Here is a 22108-nt window from a genome sequence, read left to right as displayed (position 1 = left end):
AACCCTAATACTAGTAGATAGGATAACTGATAACCCTCATTCACTTTCTACACTCTTCTCTCTGTTCGGCCTCTCCTCTTCTTCCTCCTCAGTTCTTCTTCTTCACCTACGAACGACAATTACCAGAAATCTTCACCAGAAATCGACAACAACAACTTCGAATCTTCACCAGAAATCAACAACAATCGAAAAATCAACAGATTCAACACTTAATCTTCATCTGTGAACTTCCTAGATATGAATATTTTGGGGGGTTTTGGTTTTTTTTTCTCACTTAATCAAGGAGAATAGAAGTTACTCTAAATACTTGAATATAAAGCGGGTTTAAACCCGTTTAAACCCATACCCGCCCAATCCGTAGCGGGCGGGTAACAAAACCCGCCCGCTGTTTGTGGGTGCGGGGTTGGTTATGAAAATAAAAAAACCGCAGTCTGTGGGTGCGAGGTTGGTTTTAGCTTATACCCGCTCATACCCGCCCATGTGCAGCCCTAATTATGTTTGCTACTTTACCATGCCCATAATGGGCGCAAAAGTGGCAACCTAACACTAATTAGAAACCGGCCTCTGGACATGGGGTTTTCGGGTGTCGCTATAGGTGAAAAACTAAAAACAAACAGGACTTTCCATGTTTATACCGCCACCACCGGTTTCCAGTTTGCTGGCTGATTCAAAATAAGAAGTTCTGAGAAAACAACATGAAAGCGTTATTAAACGCTACCAACACCACAAGTCGACTAACGCCGCTCTTGAGGCTCCATCCTTTTCCCGCTCTACAATTTCCACTCCCCCACTTCAAACTCAACTCATTAAATTTTCACAGAATCTCTAATCGCAGAACAATGGCGTCATCACCATCATCATCTTCATCTTCTTCTTTATCTTCTTCTGTCAAAGTGAAAGATAAAATTGATTTGACAGAGAAAGAGAATCAAATATTCTCAAGATTATTACAAGTTCTTCACCATTTTAATCTTCCTACAGAACTCCGCGTTGCCGGTGGTTGGGTTCGCGATAAGGTAAAAAACCTGTAATTATATCTCATTTTTTCCAGTAATTAGGGTTTTGAGTTATAATTTGTGACATGACTTTGCTGTTCAGCTTTTAGGGAAAGATTGTCATGATATTGATATTGCAATAGACAATATGATGGGGAAAGAGTTTTGTGAAAAGATTAATGAATACTTATCGTTTGCTGGGGAAGAAACGCACGAAATTGGCGTTATTGAAAGGTTTGATTGTGACTCGCAAACCTTTTTTGTTAGCAGTCGGGATAATAACTCGTTTGTTAGTCTGGTGTAGTTTCTGATGGGTGTTTTATTTTGATGTGTGAATTTGAAGCAATCCTGATCAGTCAAAACACTTGGAAACAGCTACGATGCGAATGCTTGGGGAATCTATTGATTTCGTAAACTTGAGATGTGAAAAGTATAGTGAGGACAGCCGTATTCCTACAGTGGTATTTTTCATCTTGATTTATTTTACAATTAGTTGTCTAAGGTGTTAACTGTTAACCTAGTTTCTATGTTTTCGAGAACTTCGAGTTGTGCTTGAGTTGTTTGTAATAGTCAATGTTTAGAGTAGTCAGTACTGCTGTGAAACTCCGATAATGGTAAATTGCATGACCTAAATATTGATATCGTTGTTTAAATAAGTTATGATTCACAAGTGTATCGGATGTTCATCAGGAATTTGGTTCTGCTGCACAGGATGCGGATCGAAGGGATTTAACTATCAACAGGTATTTGCGCTAACTAGCTATACTGATTCTTCTGTTTGAATATGACATTTGCAGTTTATTGCCGCACACATGAAACACTCGCTTGGTGTAGTTTGGTTATTGTAGTTTAGTTTCATGGCTTAGAATGTCGATGGTGGATGCAATGATTCCCACTGCTTGGATAATTTATTGTCAAAATTGACATTTTTCTTATTTTTGACAGTTTGTTTTACAATGTTAACAAGAAGTCAGTGGAAGATTTCACTGGACGAGGTTAGTTGGTCAACTTGCACTGTATGTGCTCTTGCATTGTTCCTTTCAGAGTTTTTGCCTGCATGTTCTTGAAACATTATTCTTTAATCAGGTTTGGCAGATTTAAAAGCAGGAAAGATTGTAACTCCATTACCTCCAAAAGAGACATTCTTGGATGATCCTCTACGAGTACTTCGTGCTATTCGATTTGGTACTAGCTATACTCCTTGATTTAGTGTATCTTCACTATTTGTTTGATTCACTCTTACTTTATTATTACCAATATTGGAGCATAAACTTCTAGGTAATTGTCTTATTGACAAGTGTTTGATCACTCTCACTCAACAAGAGAATTTGTAGTAGTTTTCAGTCTCCTTTACTGTTGATTCTGTTATCATCAACTATCCTTCAATGAAAAGTTGATCTGTTTCCGGTCTAGGGGTGCAAATTAAAATGCAAAATGAACTTTCATTGTTATATGGTACCACCTTATATAGCTAAAGGGAAAAAAAATATTCCGAACCTTGCTAGCATCATAGAATAAACAATTGCGTTAGTGTCGCATGTCAAAAGGAGTAAAAAGAAATATTTGCCATTCGTGACTATGTTTACCTGGCAATATTTCTAACTTTCTGGCATACAAAATTATGTTTTTTAATATGTGCAAATTCTCTAAATTTTCAATTTTGCTTCTATTGGTGTTTGATATTCTTAATCTTGTGGCTTTCAGGAGCAAGGTTCAGTTTTTTACTTGATGAAGAGTTAAAGGAAGCTGCTGCAAGTGATGAGGTCAGAGTTGCTATTGGAGATAAAATTAGCAGGGAGCGCATTGGGAAAGAAGTACGTTCATTCTTTGGCATATGTTTTTGATGATTTGTTTTTTCTTTAAACAAATATTCTGTGCTTCCAGGTAATGTTTTAATTGTTTTCTATCAAACCTTTGTGCAGATTGATCTCATGATTAAAGACAAACAACCAGTTCAGGCAGTGACCTATATCTGTAATTTACAGCTTTTTTGGGTTGTTTTCACTCTTCCTGCTAAATCCGAGCCTGCTGTATCCGAGGGGTGTGTCAGGTTGTAAATTATTAGATATTCCTCGTGTGAAAAAGAGTTAAAAGCCAGATGCACTGTGTTCGTTAAGAGCCTTTGTGATGAACTTATCGCTTTTGGCCTATTGGTTACTGGCCTTTTTGTTGATATTGTGCATTAACTTACCTTACCACTCTCATCTCAGGCTTTGTGTTGCTTCAGTGGATGCTGCATGGAATCTGTTAGAGCTACTTGGGCGCACGACCTTTGATGTAAGTTTTGAACAATTGACCTCTCCCTCTCCCTTTCTTTTTGTTTTTTCTTATCATCAGATGCAAATAAATGAGTCCTGGAAAACGAAATTGAGTAACACCCACAGGTAGCTTTAACTTTGATGCATGTGGAAAACTTGTGTTAGGGTAAATCAGTGTTGATTCACTCATCAAAACGTACAAGTTTACCTGTGACAATAAAGTATGATAAAACTTGGAAGCCTGAAATATCTCTTAGTTCTGATGTTTGCCTGAGAGTTTCTGTGGTTATTATCTGAGAGCCGGTATGCTGATGTACTTTATAAATAGAAAATGTAGAAGGCACCTGAGTTTCATATAAACCCTAGTTTATTAAGTTCTGTGATATTTTTCCTCTATCCATTTATTAGCATGTGTTGTTACTTACCTGGCCACTTTTGGTGATCTGAAATTAATTAGCATCTATGGTATATTTACTTAACTAGTTAAATTTGAATATCTGTTTCATTTGATTAAAGGATGTTCAAAGACGGCTTTACTTGTATTCGGCATTGTTTCTTCCACTACGAGAGGTTGTTTATAGAGACAAAAAAGACAAAAAGGTAAGTGCTTGTATAATTATCATCGAATTTTTACTTACCTTTTATTTCTCACTGCCAGTTTAATTGTACTGAATAGCCTACATTTGCTTTGCTCAGTAGTCTTAGCATGTATTGAGGTATTCAGTTTATAATATAGTATCCAAGTTCCAAAGGTTTTGACTCAATATCGTGAAATTTTAGGTTCAGTAACAAGAATTTATAGTATTAGTCACTTCATTTTGCTCCAATGCAAAGTAGTTTCGAACCTGAGATAGTGTTATTTTCTTTTCTAAGGTTTCTCTTGAATTCTTTGTGTTACCGAGCATAATGTTCCTGTTCTACTCAGGTTCCTGTTACAAATTACATCTTTCGGAATTCTCTGAAGTTGACAAATAGCGATGCAGAAACGGTTAGAGCAGTTCACTTATTCTACTATATTATGTCTTTCACTTGGATTGGTAGTTTGTATATCCTCATCGTTGTTTGAATTTGTTGGTTTACCAGCATTCTATAGTGCTTCTTGCCTATGCTTTAGCCTAGATATTTCAATTGTGGTTACCTGATGCTAACAGACATAAAAAAAAATTCTGCTAGGTCATGAGCATACACAGTGCATCGGAAAGATTCTTATTGTTGATACCCTCCTTAAGGACCGTAACTGAAAGCGAGACTGTAGAAGCTGGTAAAGGAGGAGAAAACTTTGATGTGCTACTGACGTCAAGAACGCGAATACTGGCAGGTGAAGAAATTATTTATTCTTATGGTTTTCAACCTGAGCTAATTCCTGGGCATTTGTTTCCATAACGTTTTTGGATTGGTAGTTTCTTGGACCCACAAAATATCCTCATAAATGCATGGCAGTTGAAATAGTTGTCTTATTTCAAACATTTAATCCTTATTGTAGATGGATATCTATTAAATATTCCTACATTTCTTTAAACTTGATGCTGTTGGTTGACATCCTGTATTTATATACTTAGGACTGCTTTTAAGGGAAATCAAGAGTCTCTGGCGTGTTGCGTTATTGATCTCCACATTATTGTACCCAATCGATTTTGATCATGCTGAGGTTTCTCCAGACAAGCAGATTGAGTTAGAAAAGCGCAAAAATTTGTTTACAGCAGTTGAAACTGCCATCATGAAATTAGGTATGTTCATGGACTCACTATAACTGTTCATTAACACGTATAACTAAATTGCAAAGCAACAGGGTGGAAATCTACGCTGCGTAGGTCACATCATTTGGTCACAGTGTTCGCGATGCTGGCCAGCTTTGCGCATGCACCTCCTGGTGTTTAAATAGCATCTTCTTATCTCTTGGAAACAAAATGATGAACAAATATTTATATATTTTGATGCAAAGAATGATAAACAAGTTGGTGGCCTAGAAGTACCAGTAGGTTTGGCATCCTTTTATATACGAATAAATGCTAATACGACCAGATAATTATTTTTCGTCCTATACACTTCGGTTGTTGGGAATTGTGATCGTTATCTGTCTAGGTTTTCCCCTAAATCTAGTTGGATACTACATCAAAGTTTTTTGTATTGGTTTTTCCACTTTGGTTTACCTGTTTTGCGATCACCAATGATTGTATATGTTATATTTCCAGGTCTGGAAAACGTGTGGGAAATGAAACCATTGGTCAATGGGAAGGATATCATGACCGTTCTGCAGCTTAAGACTGGAGGACCCCAAGTCAAGGAATGGGTAAGAAATCATCCCTACCTTAGCAACTCTTTCTTAACTTCACTTGCTGATTACTACTATAATTTGCAGCAACAAAAATCGCTTGAATGGCAGCTTGCCGACCCCTGTCGTACTTCTGAGCAATGCATTGATTGGATGCGAGAAAGTCTTACAAAACTCTCATAGCGGGAGTCACAGTTCAACTTGTTTGCGTTACATTTCTTACCTTGGGTGAAGCCTCAGGTTCAAAGATATGCACAAGTTTTGTATAGCTTTACTACTAATTCATTTCTAACATTTTAGTTCTGTTATACAGTAGATGGAAGATCTTGTAAAATCTTTTAACTTCCCAGATTTCCCAGTAAAATAATTGTTTTGAGATGTATAATGGTTTTTACATTAGTACATTGATATGAACAATGTGGAAGAGGCTAATTGTAGTAGGACTGTATGATACTATGATTTCTTAGGTAGATTTTCCATGGAACATTCTTCCCATAATAAATTACAGGATTTACATTATACTCGGACATAGAGTATTTCATGAAGTTTCATTGTATTCCGTAGGTAAGTTTCATTGTTCTTCCACAACAACAGCCATTCACCCTACTTTTTACAATCCAATCAAATGGACAGAGATGAAGAGCAAGTAAGACGATGAACAATAAACTCCGAGGTATCTCCGAGGCTGATTAGTAGTAGTACCTAAATACGAACTAGGTTTCATAGCTTCAGGCGTGTCTGAGGCTGAGTGTCTCACACGCTGAAAAACGGAAGAATTCAAGAAAAGGTTGTCAGAAGCAGTGTTGCATTACGCCTAGCATCTAGGCGCCCAGGAAAAAAGGTTAAAAAGTTCTCTCTCACAATTTTGCGCCTAGGGCGTTTTCTTGTCTAGGCACCCCTTGCACGACTCGTGCGCCTAGGTCACCTTTTACAACATAGGTCAGAAGTTTACAGAAAAAGGCAAAAAAAGGTAATAACATAAAATCATATTTCTTCTTCTTTCTTTTATAACTTGTAGATAGAAACTGTTTACAGGACTACTCTTTTTTAAGACTATAATCAAATGTTAAATGACAATCACCTTTTAACCCTGACCTCAGCAACCGGAACATACACAACAAGCTGTTCAGCATGATTGGTTTCTTTGGTTGCGGTACTTCTTCCTTTGTGTATTCCTATTAAAACTTTCTTCATCTCCTCTAGCTTAGCTTGTAGACTGCATAATCTCTCCATCTCAGCAGAATAAAGTAGCTCAATTTTAGTTGAATTTAGTTGTTCATACTTGGGTATGATATTGTCTTCTACAACTTGTTCTCTTTTAAGATTAATTGTTGATTTCTTTTTGAACCTCGATGGACTATTCAACAATGTATTCACCTGTTCCATATGGTAAAGAAAATTGAAATGGTTAGTTTACGGGGGGATCATCCAAAAGCCTATAAACAATATCAAGAGGTACAGTGGCGCATGTGAATTTCTGTCCATCAAGGCAAGTATGGCCTTGCTGACCAATGTTTGATGTGAGTGAACTAAGTCCTGCTATGTGATTGTTGGGATGTGACAAGGTGGGGTTGTTCATCCACATTAAACATGTTTTAAGAAAATCGAGCATTGGTCAGATAATGTCAATGCAGCTGAGTGCACAACATTGAGAAATCGGCATACCTCGTTTATACTGGTTGGCCATGCTCCAGCAGTTCTACTGCGTCGTCGTCTCTTTGCTGGCGAGATGGTCAAAGATTCCATATTCTTCCTTCTACGACCATTTCCAGAGAACTTTGTTAGTTTGGCTTCTTCATTATCTGAGGAGAGCAGAGAAGCCTTAGCTTTTGAGGCTGCTAGATCAGTAGTGCGGTTGCTTCCAGCTGCAGCATTGGATTCATTGGCTTCCTGTGATAAAATACTAGTTCATGTAAGCCATAGTAAGTGAAATCCAATCTACCTTGAATCTGAAGAAACGCACAAAAAATTACCCAATTACAGTATGAACAAACAAGGCACAAAATGCTCCAATATGAAGTAGAAATGGCCATTCCCTTACCATGCTTAACTACGACATTTTAATACTAAATGTACAATAGTTCCTGATCAATGACGACATTTTAACACTAAAAATGTTTAGGAGTTCCTCTATTTTATTCAATGAAGGAACTGATTTTTTTATTTTAAAAACAACAGAAAACCGAAATTATGGAAACTAAAGATATGAAGGGTTTTGCACCACAGTTTGTGAATCTGGTATGCTTGAGAAGTAGGAGTTTACCTTTCTGATCTTAAGTGCCATGTATCTGGTATTCTTAAACCACTTGCTGATCTGAAAATAAGAGATAAGTCAAAAAAAGAAAAAAAAGTTGGACCTCGTTATGCAGAAATGTAACAAGTAAATAACGTTAAGCAAAGACGAACAAACTCAAAATCTTCAGCATGCTCATAGGACAGCATTCTGTTAAGTGTTGAAGTGGAGGGAGGTGTGAGCCCACTTAAAGCGTCGTTCATCAAACCCCCATCTTGAGCGGTGACCTAGGCAGTGTGCAGGGGCTAAGCCTACCATCTAGTTGACCTACTTACGTTGCATCACTCATGCTGGGTTGTATTGACCCACAACACAAATGGGGTTGCTGTTCTGTTTGATGGCCTTAATGAATGACCAAACCCTAGCAAAGGGTTCGTATGACCTTCTGGGATCTTATAACTTGGATAAGTCTTGCTTAAACACAATCTGACACAATTACATGCAACGTACTTGCAATACGAACATGTGTAGGTTTAACACTCAATTTAGAGCATAACTCTCACATCTAGTAATCAGTGTGCAAGTATTGTACCCCATTGACGCTCTAGCTTACCTTCTCAGATGCAATTCCCAACTGTTTAGAGACGTTCTCCTTGACATCTTTCGGGGGGAGTTCAGTTTCAGCAAAGACTTTGCGAAGTACCTGAAGAAAAAGAAGATACAATTCCTTGATATTAGAGCAACCTACTATTTTCGCTTACAAATAAACATAATCCAGAAACCAACGTATCATATTTAACCAGTAACGTTCATATTGCCACTAACATAAAAATGTATTTATTCAATCTTCAACACCCACCGCCCTGTGTAGATTGTACAGGAGTAGGGTCAACTTGTATGCAGTAGCCACTAGATTAAGTGATACTTTCCCATGTCACCCTAGCAGTGCACATCTATTTTGTTCAATTTGAAACCTCACCCAACTCACTTACCCATGGACAGCAACAGCTGACAATTATCGAGATTCTAATCCCTCGATGATCGTGCAAATTACAAATATGCCCATTGTTATGAGATAGATATATCCATGGAGAGAGGGAAAACCATTTACCTCAACTGCATCTGGGGGAATTCTAAACAATGTTCTTTTCTCGTCTGGAACTCTGCGGAGTTTCTTTTTAGGTTTTGTAGGATTCCCATCCGAATGTTTATCCTCATCTCCAAATAAAGAGACCAGCGTACCAGCTATGTCACTGCCATTCAATCTCCGCCGCTGTCTGCAAGGACCCCAGTCTTCATCTTCGCTAACTTGTTCATTCTCGACCAAATCTTTTCCAAACATCTCCTGGTAACAAAAGAAACTTGTCAGCAAAACCTAACAAAGCCCTTACCAAGATATCCCGGTCAGCTTTTGGAGATGATTATGAAACCAATCAAGCACCATTGGGAGTTCGCCTATGGTGAGCAAGAACCAGCACACAACTATATCCATAATAGTGTCACATGGCCATCCTTCCAGTCATTGTCCAAAATACTAATATACAGGAGTATATGATGGTGCAGACCTACAGGTGACACACAGAATCCTGACTACCACATGGTATGCCACAAAGGGCTTTTACACCACGAGTAGAGAGAACTAGGTTCATCTATAAAGAAAGGAAACACTGGCAGATCGACCCTTATATAACTGCAACTATGACTGTATGTAATCAGGAATATCCAATCACAATTACTGTCACGTAAGTTGTTTAGGTCTTATTACTTATTTAATGATACTTACATCATGCAGTTTCCTATAATCGACATCCCTTCTTTGCCTGCGACGACTTCTAATTTCAAGATCAGTACTGCCATCAGAAATTTTGTTGTCTATCATCTTGGAAAGATTTATCTTATCAGAGTTCTTTCCTCTATGTTTACTCTGATAAAATCCTCCTTCTGGGCTACCATCATTTTCTAATAAACTTCTAGACTGTAAATTGGCTTCTTCATCAGATGTCCATAAAAAACTACTGGAACTACTAGCTTCATCAGCCTTGTCATCTTTAGTGCCCATTCCGTTAATGCTGCAGCTCATTTCATTTCTTTCTGGGTCATAATCATCATCATCTGATTCATCCGACGGCCACTCATCTTCAGGGTTGAGTGATGCATTTTCATCAGGTTCTACAGCTGCTTCCTCGAAAACATCCTATCACATATAAAATAAGAGCACAGTCAAAACCTAGTTGACACAATGCTTAAAGATAGAAAAACGCATCAACAGATTTTAACTGCATAAAGAGACTGTGAGTGGTAACTTGAGCACAAAAAGAAATAAAGGATTCTTATTAATTTTCACTAACTTGCCAATTACTGCTTGTAGAAAAGTGGGTCCCAAGGTGCGCATTGACAGCTTCTATAATTTCCATCTTGCACTCACAGAATTTGCAAAACCATCCTTGATCATCCGGAGGAACTGAATCAGCATAAGTTACACCAAAAGTAAGTTATATTGAGAATGATAAACACACAATTATGAGAAACCCCACATTACTAGTCCAAGAAGAACATTTCAGAATAACTGATTCAGTTTCTAACATACAAAGTTGACCTCTAGGTCAAAGATTGAAGATTGCAGATACAGAATCATAAAATATCTGCAGGCAAAGATTGAGAAGCATGGCTCACTATTTTGTGTAGCTAATGGAGGATCTAAGCATTTCTGGTGGAAAGCGCAATCACATGTTCCATCACAGAGTATGATGTCATTATCTGGAAAAGCCTCTCGTAACTTGCACTTCGCACAGATAATCTTGAAAGAGAAAATTCAGAGCTGTCAGTATATATACTACTAGGCCGTTAAGATACAGCACATCTCACAACATTAAATTGTTAAGTTGTAAATATAACAGTTTAAGTAATTTGAGAATTAAAGGAAAAAGGTAGGCATACATGTTCATGAAAAACAGATCCATCTGGAGCCAATGCTGATTGTTCAATGCATCCCTTGGAACCAAGCAGATGGAGCTGGTGAATTGCGTCACGAATCCCAAGCTTACACTTCAATATCTGCTTCTTGGCTCTTTGAAGTTCCCTTTCTGGCTTAATCTTTTCACGGCTGCGGATAAAGTTTTCGAAACATAAAGATAAATCTTACATAAAGGAACGCAAGCAATATTCAATTAAAAATCCTAAATCAGAAAATGCAAGTATGTGTTATCTTTGGAGGTGCTTCAAACGAATAAACCGAGGTTGCAAGCTATGATGTATCGGCATGTTAAGAATCATAGTCATTTCTTAATGGAGCATCCTTAACGCTAATATTTATCACCCACTCAGTCAAGTTGAAAATGTTTTTGTTTCTACAAACTAACTAACATCTCCGATTGTTTCACTTTTACCGAATTTATTTATATGATGAAAGTCATAACATCCCCTACCTCTGGCCATTCCAGCCCTCCCCAGAGTATGCATCAATCAGATTCTGCTCCAGCTTCATTTTAATGATCAAGTACTTTGTTCTTCTTTGCAAACGAACTGTTTCATCCTGCTCTCTATTCTCCTTCATCCTATTTCTCTTTCTTCTTCTAGCATATTTTTGATTTCCAAGATTCCCATCAGTATCTCTTCTACTAGTAGAAGATTTTCTACGTCTGAATATTGACGAAAGCGGCTTATCAGAAGAATCGGTATCAGAAAATTTCTGCATGACTTTTCGGCGAATTTGAGGCTTCTTTCTGGAGCCATTATTTGAAATCTTGCTACCCCTTCTTTTTTTCTTCGACAAGATTGAACCAATTGTCCTTGCTTGAGACCTTCTGTTTGGATTATATACCTTGTCGTAGTATCTTGTTCCACCATCATCGGCTGAGATAGCCATTTTGGAGGCGACATCTCTCCGGGTCTTGCCAGAAACCTGGCGACGTACCTTTCTTCTAGTACTCTCCATGCTTTGTTTTGTTTATAAGACTGAAAACCTTTCCGCTTCCATCCTTGTCAACTTTACAAAAGATACTGTACCCTGAATGATAAATCAATTTGGTTAGTATTACAAAGTAGCAGATAATGACATAGCCTGATAAAATATTGTAATTTCTCATGCAAAAATAGAATAAAATGAATTAGATCGTGAGCCTCTACCACAGACACTAGACTTGACACGAAAAAGAAAACTTTGTAATCTAACTTTCGAATTGAAGAACCAATTACTCAAAATTCTTTCCTGATACTAACTGCAGTGCACTTGATCAAGAATACAATCAAAAAGATTCTCCAATAATGCACATTGAAGAACACATGAAATTCAATACTGAACTATATCAGCTAACATATAATGCACAACATCGTAAGAATCCAAACGTGAAACACGGGGATTCCTCAGCATCGAAAAATGGATTACCAAATGGAAAGTAATTCAATGCTAACAAACAAACCCTAGCTACTTACTTACACTAGAACAAAGCCATTAATTACAGGTGACCAACAAAATCAATTACAATCAATTACTTGGATAGATCAACAGATTAGGGCTAGAAGTCAAATCCTAAAATGGCATAATTAAGGCTCTAACATTATAAATCATCCATTATAAAAAATTGATCTTGTCAAAATCATAAAGCCCAATCTAAGTTATGAAATTCTAAAAGAGTACCCAAATGAATATCACAGATCAAGTTTCTCAGAATATGACCAGAACCCACTACTCTAAATCACAGATTTGATTCAATTACAAGTACAACATATATTCAAGAAACAAAAATGTTTCTTAGGATATCAAACTTTTAGCAATGAACACATAAAGTAGGAACTATTATTTCATAGAGATGAATTTAGAAAAACACCATAATGGGCTTAATAGTCACCTCACCTGAGAGAGTGAGTGCAAGTAAGTGAAAGGTTGGAACTTCGAAAGAAATTCACATTCTCTTTATCAATCTTCTCTCACTGAAGATAGGAAGATTCTGGTCTCTTTACTGGAAATGGAAGAAAATAAGTTCGTTGTCGCCGCCGGGTTCCGGTGATTGATAGATGTATTTTCTTCGGCACATCCGACTGTCTGAATTCTTTGTTTATTTCTATCGTCAGTAGTCGTTTTTGGTTTTTCTTTTTCTTCCGAAAAAATGCACTAATTCATAGGAACTATAAGGGGAATCCCACACTCCTTTGAAAACTCACTGATTGGGGTAATACAAAAATTAATCAGGGGCTATCATTTGGAAGTAGAATCCAAAACCCCTTAACCATATATTTACTATAATGAGTAAACCGTCCTTGTTTTTTTTCCAAAATTGATTAAAAGGATCATTATGTCACCAAAACAGTGACACAAAATAAACAAAATTACAAAGAGTGTTAATGCATCACTGCATTCCAATTAAACTGTCCTTGTTTGATTAATACTAATCAATACGTTGTTTGTATAGTTAATATAGTTCGATTAATTGGTTGAGTAATAGATTATGGAATCTTGGTTTTTTGTTGGATTAAACTTATGCATTTGGTTGGAAGATTTTTCTCGGAAAAAAAATGGGTTTTGAGAATTTTGTAACGAAATAAATTACACTAGTCAAATACTTTTCAAAATGAACTTATACGGGGTTTGTTAGTTTAATTCTTGGGGTTTTTGAGTTTACCCCCTAAATAAACTAGTGGTTTAATTTTCCCCCCTAAATTATTAATATTACCAACTTTCCCCCTAAGGTAATATTTTTTTTCCGAAAATACCCTGACTGTACATGTGGAACCTTTATGTGTGTGCATCCATCCCCAATACTATTAAAAATCTCCTTCCACCACTGCTCGGTTTCCATAATGAAACAACAATCTTTTTGTTTACAAAACCAGTTTTAACGTAGGAAAACTCCATAAGTATATACATGAACATATCAATTGCAGTCATGTTCGACTTTGTCTCTGAAGGCCAAATTAAGTTTTGACACAGCTTGTTTGGCAGCTTAGAAAAAAGTTCAGGGTTCAGGGTTCTTGTTTTGACAAATTACGTCATACAATTAAAGTAAAATTAGGATATAAGAAACTATAATATTCATCGTATTTAAATTTTTGGTCATCATGGTTCGTGACCTAAAATCTCTAAGAACATTCAGTTCAGATGTTCAAGTTCAACATACAAGACAGTGGTTCTACTATCATTGCTAACACCTCTTAAACTCACAGTAAGTACGACATGATAATCTTATAAATATTCCTAGGCAATACTTTCGGCTGGATTTCAATCGATTTTTTATTCAATTACTGCATTAAGAAGGCATCATACATTCTTCTTACAAATCCGTGAATGTATATGTAACTGAAAAACTGCAATTTATTTGTTCTAATCCTTGGTGATTAAGTTTAATATTTAGGAGATTCATCTATTGATGGTTATGTTGGGGAGGAGGTGTATGTTCAATGATGGTGGTGATTGATGAGCACATGTACAATAAGGGTATTCTCGTCATGAATTTTATTTTAGGGGGGAAAGTTGTTAGAGCACTGCTCGGTCGAACTCGCATGCGTTGCTATCTCAATCATGTTTGTAAATGTTAGTGATCAAAACTATAAGTCTTGATTTCTAGTATACTATAGCTAAGGTCTCGGACTAGGATAGAAAGTGTAGTTGAGCTGAAGAACTCCATGGAAATCATCATACAAGACGAAGGACTACTAAAGGAACCGGTGGGTCTTCATCGACTAAAAGGTATGTGGAGACTTGAACTTTTCTATCACTCAAAAGTCTATTTATCTCCTATCTTGAGACAACAGTCGTTTTGCTATATAGACTAAGATTATACACATTTGCTATTTCGAGCCGAGTTTATCTCGCCTATCTGTTTCTCGAAATATGTGTTGGTAAGCTTTCGCTTTAACCAAGTTCATCTTTACCTAGTGACGAAAGTCAAGACAAGTTTCAATCACTTTGGAAATTGCTTACTTTGACGAAAAATAGTTTGTGAATAACAACTATAGAATATCAACGTCCTCTAAGAATGTTCCAATGATTGAAATGAGAGTTTAGATTATATAACCATTGGAGGATATAAGCATTGTTGTGGAAACACATATATGTATAAGTACTTATTCCTTGAACCGAAGTTTGCGAACTTTGTTGATCAAGAGAACTGGCATGGTGGAGTGAACCAAGTCCGCGAACTGGCGGAAGTTCTTGTCCCGAGAATTCCTGGAGTTTGTGAACTCCGTCCGGGAACTTAAGTTCGCGAACCCAGTCCGCGAACTTGAGTAGGTTATATCTAAAAACGATGTTTGTGAACTTATTCTTATATAAACTAAAGAATGCAAATGCAAATCGTGGATATATAGTTCATGAACCGATTCGAGTGAATCAAATCGTTTTTGCTTCAATTGTGTCTTGTATAGTTACATAAGATTTCCTTACAATTGAACAACTCTCTAACTAGTTCATTTGAGTCACTTGAACTAGTTATGGTGAAGAAGAATATGGTTGATATGAAAGTGATCATATGGCTAACCATTTGGTTGACTATTGTTGAACCAACAAATGTACAAGTTTGGGTACGGTTACACAAGCCTAGAAACGTGCATTTCATTCGTGTGTAACAAGCTAGTTTTCCATCTAACGGTTGAAAGATATTAGCTTGAATCTAAATCAGGTTTTCATCTAACGGTGAATATTGAATGCTTTATTACCAAGCTAACATTGATTGTAAACCCTGATTTAAAAGACTATATAAGGGAGAACTCTAGCAACTGGGAAACCTAGTCCGCACACCTTCTGTGTGATACTAGTTGTGCTAAGCTAGAGTCGATTCTCCTTTAACCTTTGGTTTCTTCTTCTAAACCAGGTTAACGACTTAAAGACTTCATTGGGACTGTGAAGCCAGACCGATACTACTTTCTCGTAGTTGTGTGACATGATCTTGATGTTTCTATCGTACGAGTACATTTGTAATAATTGGCTTGAGATTGATATCTCCGATAGGCAAGATATAAAAGAAATCACAAACACTTCCTCTCATCGTTTGTGATTCCACAATATCTTTTTTCGCTGCGTCAATTAGGATTATTGTGAGGTGATTGATAATACTAGGATGTTCTTCGAGAATATAAGTCTGGTTTATCAATTGGTTCCTGTTCACCTTGATTTATCAAAAGACGGAATAAAACTCGTAGGTATATTCTGGGAGACGAATTTATCTATTACCTTAGACTTTTCTGTGTGATACAGATTTGTTTATTAAAGTCTTTGACTTTGGGTCGTAGCAACTCTTAGTTGTGGGTGAGATCATCTAAGGGAATCAAGTACGTAGTATCCTACTGGGATCAGAGATATAAGAGCATAATTGTACCTTGGATCAGTGTGAGATTGATTGGGGTTCAACTACAGTCCAGACCGAAGTTAATTTGGAGTAGGCTAGTGTCTGTAGCGTCTTAATACAGTGTGTGTTCAATCTGGACTAGGTCCCGGGATTTTTCTGCATTTGCGGTTTCCTCGTTAACAAAATTCTGGTGCTTGTGTTGTTTCTTTACCGCATTATATTTTGTTATATAATTGAAATATCACAGATTTGATATATATTTTGTTATATAATTTAAATCACAGGTTGTGCGTTGTTGATTTAAATTGATTGACACTTGGATATTGGTCTTTGGTACCATCCAAGTTATCTCTCTAGTATTTGATAAAGACTCGCAGATTTCTATTTGCTTGAGTATATATCAAATCGAGAGATTGAGATATAAACTATTTGATATACTTTTTATCTAGATTAAGTCTGACTGTCTAGTTGATTCTCTAGAAAGTATATTGGAGTTTGTCCATACGGATTGCTAAGGAAAATATTGGGTGTAGTTGTTGTACCCACACTTTTTGAAAAGTTACTACTATTAATAAACTAGGGGGCAGTGTTCAATCACTAATTCATTTAGGGGGGTAAACTCAAAAACCCCTTAATTCTTCAAATTAACAAAAGGAATTAATACTTTCAAAAAATTTAAGAAATAAATAGATGTCATGCTCGACTAAGAAATAGCATGCCCATGATGACTAGTTCGGCAGGTTGGTATAAAAGAAAAATGTCGACTTTTTACAGTGACATAAAATATCGCCATGCTTTATTTTATTACAACCACGCTGACTGATAATTTCAAACAGTCGTCATGCTAAGGAAAATTACACCGTGAAAATTATTTGAGATTTTTGTTGTATTATAATGATGACAGGTTATAAGTGTCATGCTCCCAATGTTTATATCATGCCGACTAATATGATTATTTCCTCAAGTAGAAACTTAAATTTAAGCACATTTGGTTTTCAAGGTAAAAGTTTCACACAATGACCACTATCGAGGAGTCTCCATGGTCGTAATGTTGTTACCACGACGACTGATAGGATGTTTTCATCAAGGAAGATGTCAAATTTAAGTACCATGATCGTCACAGTTATATTTTTATACAATGGTGACTACGTAATAGTCGCCATTATTCGAATGTTACTATCATGACGACTAAAAGGATATTTTAATCTAGGAAGGAATCAACTTTAAGTAGCTTTTTAAGTACCTTGGTCATCACAGTAATAGTTTTGTATCATGACGACTCGTCGTGGTCGTAATGTTGTTATTCTGACAACATTGTGAATGTGACTTTCAAAAAATAAAAAGTCTTCAAGATACTCATCATACGACCATGACCACCAAAGATAAACATAAAAAGTTGTAACTGTAATTGAAGAGATACAATGTGAAAAAACGGGGATCTAACGACCACACCCAATATTTCGTTTGGGAAATCTGTATGGACTAACTCCAATATATTTCCAAGAGAATCAACTAGACAGTCAGACTCAATCAAGAAAAATACATCCAAGATTTATATCTCAATTTCTCAAATCAATCTGCAACCGAACATATAGGAATATGTGAGCCGGATTAATATGAGAAATAACGTGTATGGTACCAAAGACCAATATCCAAGCGTCAACCAATTTCAATAAACAACCAAAAATTGGATCCACAAATTGATTGAACTACGCACAACCTGTGATATTTCAATTATATAGAAAATATAAGAGATATTTTGCAAAAGGGTCGTATGTTTTTGGGCATATTAGGGTCTGGGTGTTTGAACATGTCGCTGATATGTTTGGGTCATAGACTTACTTTGACCATTTAAATTTTTACTTAAATACCCTTGTTAAATAGTTAAAGGACATAATATCCTAATTTCAGTTAAAAATATAATCGGGTTTGTTCTACCCGACCCATTTTCTAATTGACCCAAAGAACAACTATTAGATTTTAGTCGTCGTTGATTTGTGAAACAGATGGACGACTCTAATTTAAAGACTTTCCTCAGGTAATGTTTGTCGTCAATTGAGGAGAACGTTTACGGTGTATGATCCATAGGAATTGTGGCTATATATAAATCGCTAAAAAAGAAAACTGGGTAAGAGTCGTGTTGTGACGAGATTATCCTCGTGACAGTTTATATAAGGGTGTACTGTTTGACCGTTAGATTTTATATCATACATGTATACAAAGCCCGAGTAATATTTAGAAAATTAAAATATAATTACTATTTTTTCCTATATTCCTTATCTTTTAAATCCTTAAATTTGAGTTAATTTGCTTCTTAGTCCATCTTTAAAATCACTCAATGAGCACAAAAAGATATCATATTAATATTAAAGGATTGTTGCAATTCGATTCGAACAATTTGAATATGATCCTAATAGATAGGTGAAGGCGGTAAACAGTATGGTGGAAGAACTAGAATCATCCGGAAAAAACAATTGAGAGATCACACCAGTCCACTAGATAATGAGCTACCTGAAAAATCCACCATCTAGACTTTTGACGAGAAAATATTGTTTCTAGTACAGGCAAAAGATGATAAGAGCAATGTGGGCATAATCTAATAACTACAGTACCCGTTATGGGCTATTTCTTATACAAACGTACATCTCTTGGTCTTGGAGGAAGGAAGACTTCCCAAGTTGTTCTTGAGTCTTGATCGAATAATTACTATTAATTTACCAAGGTGCCAAAAGGCAAAAGGTACTAGCTAAAACAGATCTTGAAGCTGTCATACCAGCGTTATTTGAGGAAAAGAACTTCTGTGCGTGCGTTTTGAGTTTACGTGATTCTTTTAACCAGCACAGGCATTTCATCAAATAGGAATGATTCAGTAAATAATCATGATCACTGACGTTTGAGTTTGAAAAAATTCACATATGCGAAGCTGCTTTTTCAGAGGGACTAAGAAATAAACTAGATTGATTAGAAAATCAAGTATATAAATAAAACACAGTAAAAAAATATATTTATTTTCTAAATATTGTCTCGAGATTTGTTTATATCTTTGATGTGAAATCCAATGGTTAAAAAGTGCACCCTTATATAAACTGTCACGAGGTGACCTCATTGCAGCACGATAGTTGGGGTTTTTCTGTCTTGCAATTTGGGGAACTACTGCTGCTTCTTCTGCTTCAATTTCTTGAGATCCAGAAAAGAATAATTATGGATTTTGTAGAGAATCGTTAGCAATTTTGTTTCTTATCAGTATCTAATACTTATTTTCTTTTCCTTTCACCGAATATAGGTATCCATCTCTATTTTTTGCGATTGCGATTTGACTTTAAATTCTAAGGACAAGGTGGAAAAAAGTATTAGGGTTATGTTTTCTTAGTTTTTTTATTTAATGTTGATATTAGGTTTAAATTTGTATATTTTTTTGGTGGTTTCAAATGTTCCTGGGGATGAATGTTTTGAATAGCAACGAAAATCAGTGATCAACTTGTTTCATTTCTTTGTGAAATTTAATTTCTTGATCTTGTTTTCTAACTGATCTACTAAAAGTTCTAAAACTGAACCTTGTGGTTGTATTTGTATTAATTTGGGAATTTCATACGGGTACTTGTATATATATGTCTAATCTCAAATGAATTCCGTAGTTTTTGTGAATCCGTAAATAGTTCATGGGAACTCATCAAATCATTCTTGTGAATTTTGAGTGATGGTATAAGTTCATGTGTATTTACGAAAATTGAAAGATACACATCCATTATATCTTTGTGTTTTGTACTATCAGTGGATTTTTTTACCAAATATTCATTTGGCTTAACGGACAACTTAACTTGGTCAAAACGGACATTACTTTGACCATATTGAAAATGTCAACTAACAGTTGACTTGACGGTCAATAGTGAGTCAACGACCCAAATACATCAACAACATGTTCTAGGATCCAGACCCTAACATGATCATAAATATATGACCCTTTAAAATATCTCAAAATATAATGCGGAAAAGAAATAACACAGACACCAGAAATTTTGTTAACGAGGAAACCGCAAATGCAGAAAAATCCCGGGACCTAGTCTAGATTTGAACACCACACTGTATTAAGCCGCTACAGACTCTTGCCTAATACAAGTTAACTTTGGTCTCGAAGTCTAGTAATATCAATCACCTCACAATGATCAATCATCTTACAATGATCTTAACCGTATGGAAGCGGAACACGATATTGTGGAATCACAAACGATGAGACGAAGATGTTTGTGACTACTTTTTATCTTACCTATCGGAGATTGAATCTCGAGAAAATCTTAGAGAAGATAGTACTCAATATGATAGAACAAAGTAAAATCAGAACACCCAACTACTGAGAAAATAGTTGGGTCTGGCTTCAGAATCCCAATGAAGTATTTAAGTCGTTAACCTATAATGGTTTTAGAAAAACCTAGGTTAAAGGAGAATCGACTCTAGTCGCAACTAGTATAACACAAGAGGTGTGGGGATTAGGTTTCCCAGTTGCTAGAGTTCTCCCTTATATAGTTTTCAAATCAGGGTTTGCAATCAATTCTACCTTGGTAACAAAGCATTCAATATTCACCGTTAGATGAAAACCTGATTAGATTCAAGCTAATATATTTCAACCGTTAGATTGAACTTATCTTGTTACACATAAATTAAATCTCAATCTCTACTCAATCAGTATATGTATAGATACAAGTTTTGTGAACTTGATTATTAAGCAGAATACTTGGACGATCTCAAAAATCAATATCCAAAATTAATCTATTCGTATTCAGATTATCCAATCGGAATTCTTCCAAGTGGTTAAACTTGTTATCTATCTTTCAAGATATGAATTCTACAAGAAACAAGTCTCGTAATCGAATACAATTAAACAGACGTATCTACTTGGATTTAGTACGTACAAACATGTGCAAATCCAATTATAAAGATAAACAATATAATGCGAAAAAAGGAAAATACAAGACACTAGAAATTTTGTTAACGAGAAAACCGCAATAGCATAAAAATCCTGGGACCTCGTCCAGGTTTGAACACCAAACTGTATTAAGCCACTATATACACTAGCCTACTATCAGACTTCGGACTGGAATGTAGTTGAGACCGAATCCAATCTCTAAGAGATTAGGTTACAGTCGCGCTCCTTACGTCTCTTGAATCTCGCAAGGCTCTACGCACTTGATTCTCTTAGATGACGTATTTTATAGCGTAAGAGTTGCTTCAGCCGGAGTGAAGACTTTTGATACCAATCTGCCTCTAACAGATACGATTATTTGATTTCTATTTAGATCAAAGATCAAGGTGTGAAAATTTGTTTTCCATAAACAAATCTAGCAAACCTCACAAATATGAATCTTACGACTCCCTAAGAGCAACCTAGATTCTTAACCACCTCTCAAGAATAATCTTCAAAAAATCAACTAAGATCGGTTTTCAGATACCCATCTTGAGGAAATCACAAAGTCTGAGACGGAGAGAACTTTGCAATTTCTATCTATATTGTCCGAAAGAAATTACAAGAACCTCGATAATACAAAAGAAAGATCAGGATTCACGAACTATCAAGGTAAAGATAGTTGGACAAGGCTTCACGAATCCCCAAAACGAATTCTTTTAGTTGTAGACCTAATTATGTTTCTCAGAGGAAACCTAAGTCAATAGAGGACGACTTTAGAATCAACTAGGACACAAAGTGAAAAGACGAGGGTACCCAAATACACCACAATCATTAAGTCCTCTACCGAAAGTGATTGTCTATAGACTGAGTAGAGACAATAAAACAAATCGGTTCACACTTCGTGTGATTGTCTATGCATACAAGATCGAGACAATACGACAACAAGATAACTAGTGTGGTTGGCTATGGATACAAGATCGAGACAATACACAAACGAAGTATGATACTTGATAATAGGTTCAGACTTAACCATACTCTATATGATCACTATCAAGTATGTATAGAGTTAACGTTTGTGTAATTTACTTTAAATTATAATAACAACAATTATAATTGCGGAAAGGTAAAGTAAATGATCGACACAACAAGATTTTTTTAACGAGGAAACCAC

General features: G+C 36.0%; 2 protein-coding genes across 4 annotated transcripts; one reads left to right on the top strand and one right to left on the bottom strand.

The window, feature by feature from the left end:
* The first annotated feature begins 655 nt into the window (after window positions 1-655).
* Window positions 656-6044, top strand: LOC113298901 (putative CCA tRNA nucleotidyltransferase 2). Of its 2 annotated transcripts, none has more exons than XM_026547772.1 (15): window positions 656-1016; window positions 1099-1229; window positions 1339-1456; window positions 1686-1738; window positions 1941-1990; window positions 2082-2180; window positions 2700-2809; window positions 2918-3036; window positions 3206-3272; window positions 3770-3853; window positions 4179-4241; window positions 4427-4571; window positions 4813-4980; window positions 5446-5543; window positions 5613-6044. In XM_026547772.1, exons 1-15 carry the CDS (start codon window positions 696-698, stop codon window positions 5706-5708), a joined length of 1722 nt encoding a protein of 573 aa, XP_026403557.1. In that variant the 5' UTR covers window positions 656-695; the 3' UTR covers window positions 5709-6044. The 2 variants fall into 2 exon arrangements, with proteins under 2 accessions (XP_026403557.1, XP_026403556.1); XM_026547771.1 differs by having other exon boundaries at window positions 657-1016; window positions 2918-3045.
* A 452-nt stretch (window positions 6045-6496) lies between these two features.
* LOC113298900 (pathogenesis-related homeodomain protein-like) lies at window positions 6497-12866 on the bottom strand. 2 transcript variants are annotated; one of them, XM_026547770.1, is made up of 11 exons: window positions 12606-12866; window positions 11184-11764; window positions 10696-10861; window positions 10432-10555; window positions 10107-10219; window positions 9542-9952; window positions 8870-9103; window positions 8372-8461; window positions 7789-7839; window positions 7191-7415; window positions 6497-6902 (listed from the first exon to the last, which is right to left on the bottom strand). In XM_026547770.1, exons 2-11 carry the CDS (start codon window positions 11690-11692, stop codon window positions 6603-6605), a joined length of 2223 nt encoding a protein of 740 aa, XP_026403555.1. In that variant the 5' UTR covers window positions 11693-11764; window positions 12606-12866; the 3' UTR covers window positions 6497-6602. The 2 variants fall into 2 exon arrangements, with proteins under 2 accessions (XP_026403555.1, XP_026403554.1); XM_026547769.1 differs by having other exon boundaries at window positions 12611-12866.
* Window positions 12867-22108: the final 9242 nt, after the last annotated feature.

The sequence above is a fragment of the Papaver somniferum genome, chromosome 7 (assembly GCF_003573695.1).
Source record: "Papaver somniferum cultivar HN1 chromosome 7, ASM357369v1, whole genome shotgun sequence".
NCBI lineage: Eukaryota > Viridiplantae > Streptophyta > Magnoliopsida > Ranunculales > Papaveraceae > Papaver > Papaver somniferum.
Note: the sequence above shows the minus strand (reverse complement) of the source record. Positions and strands in the feature narration are given on the sequence as shown.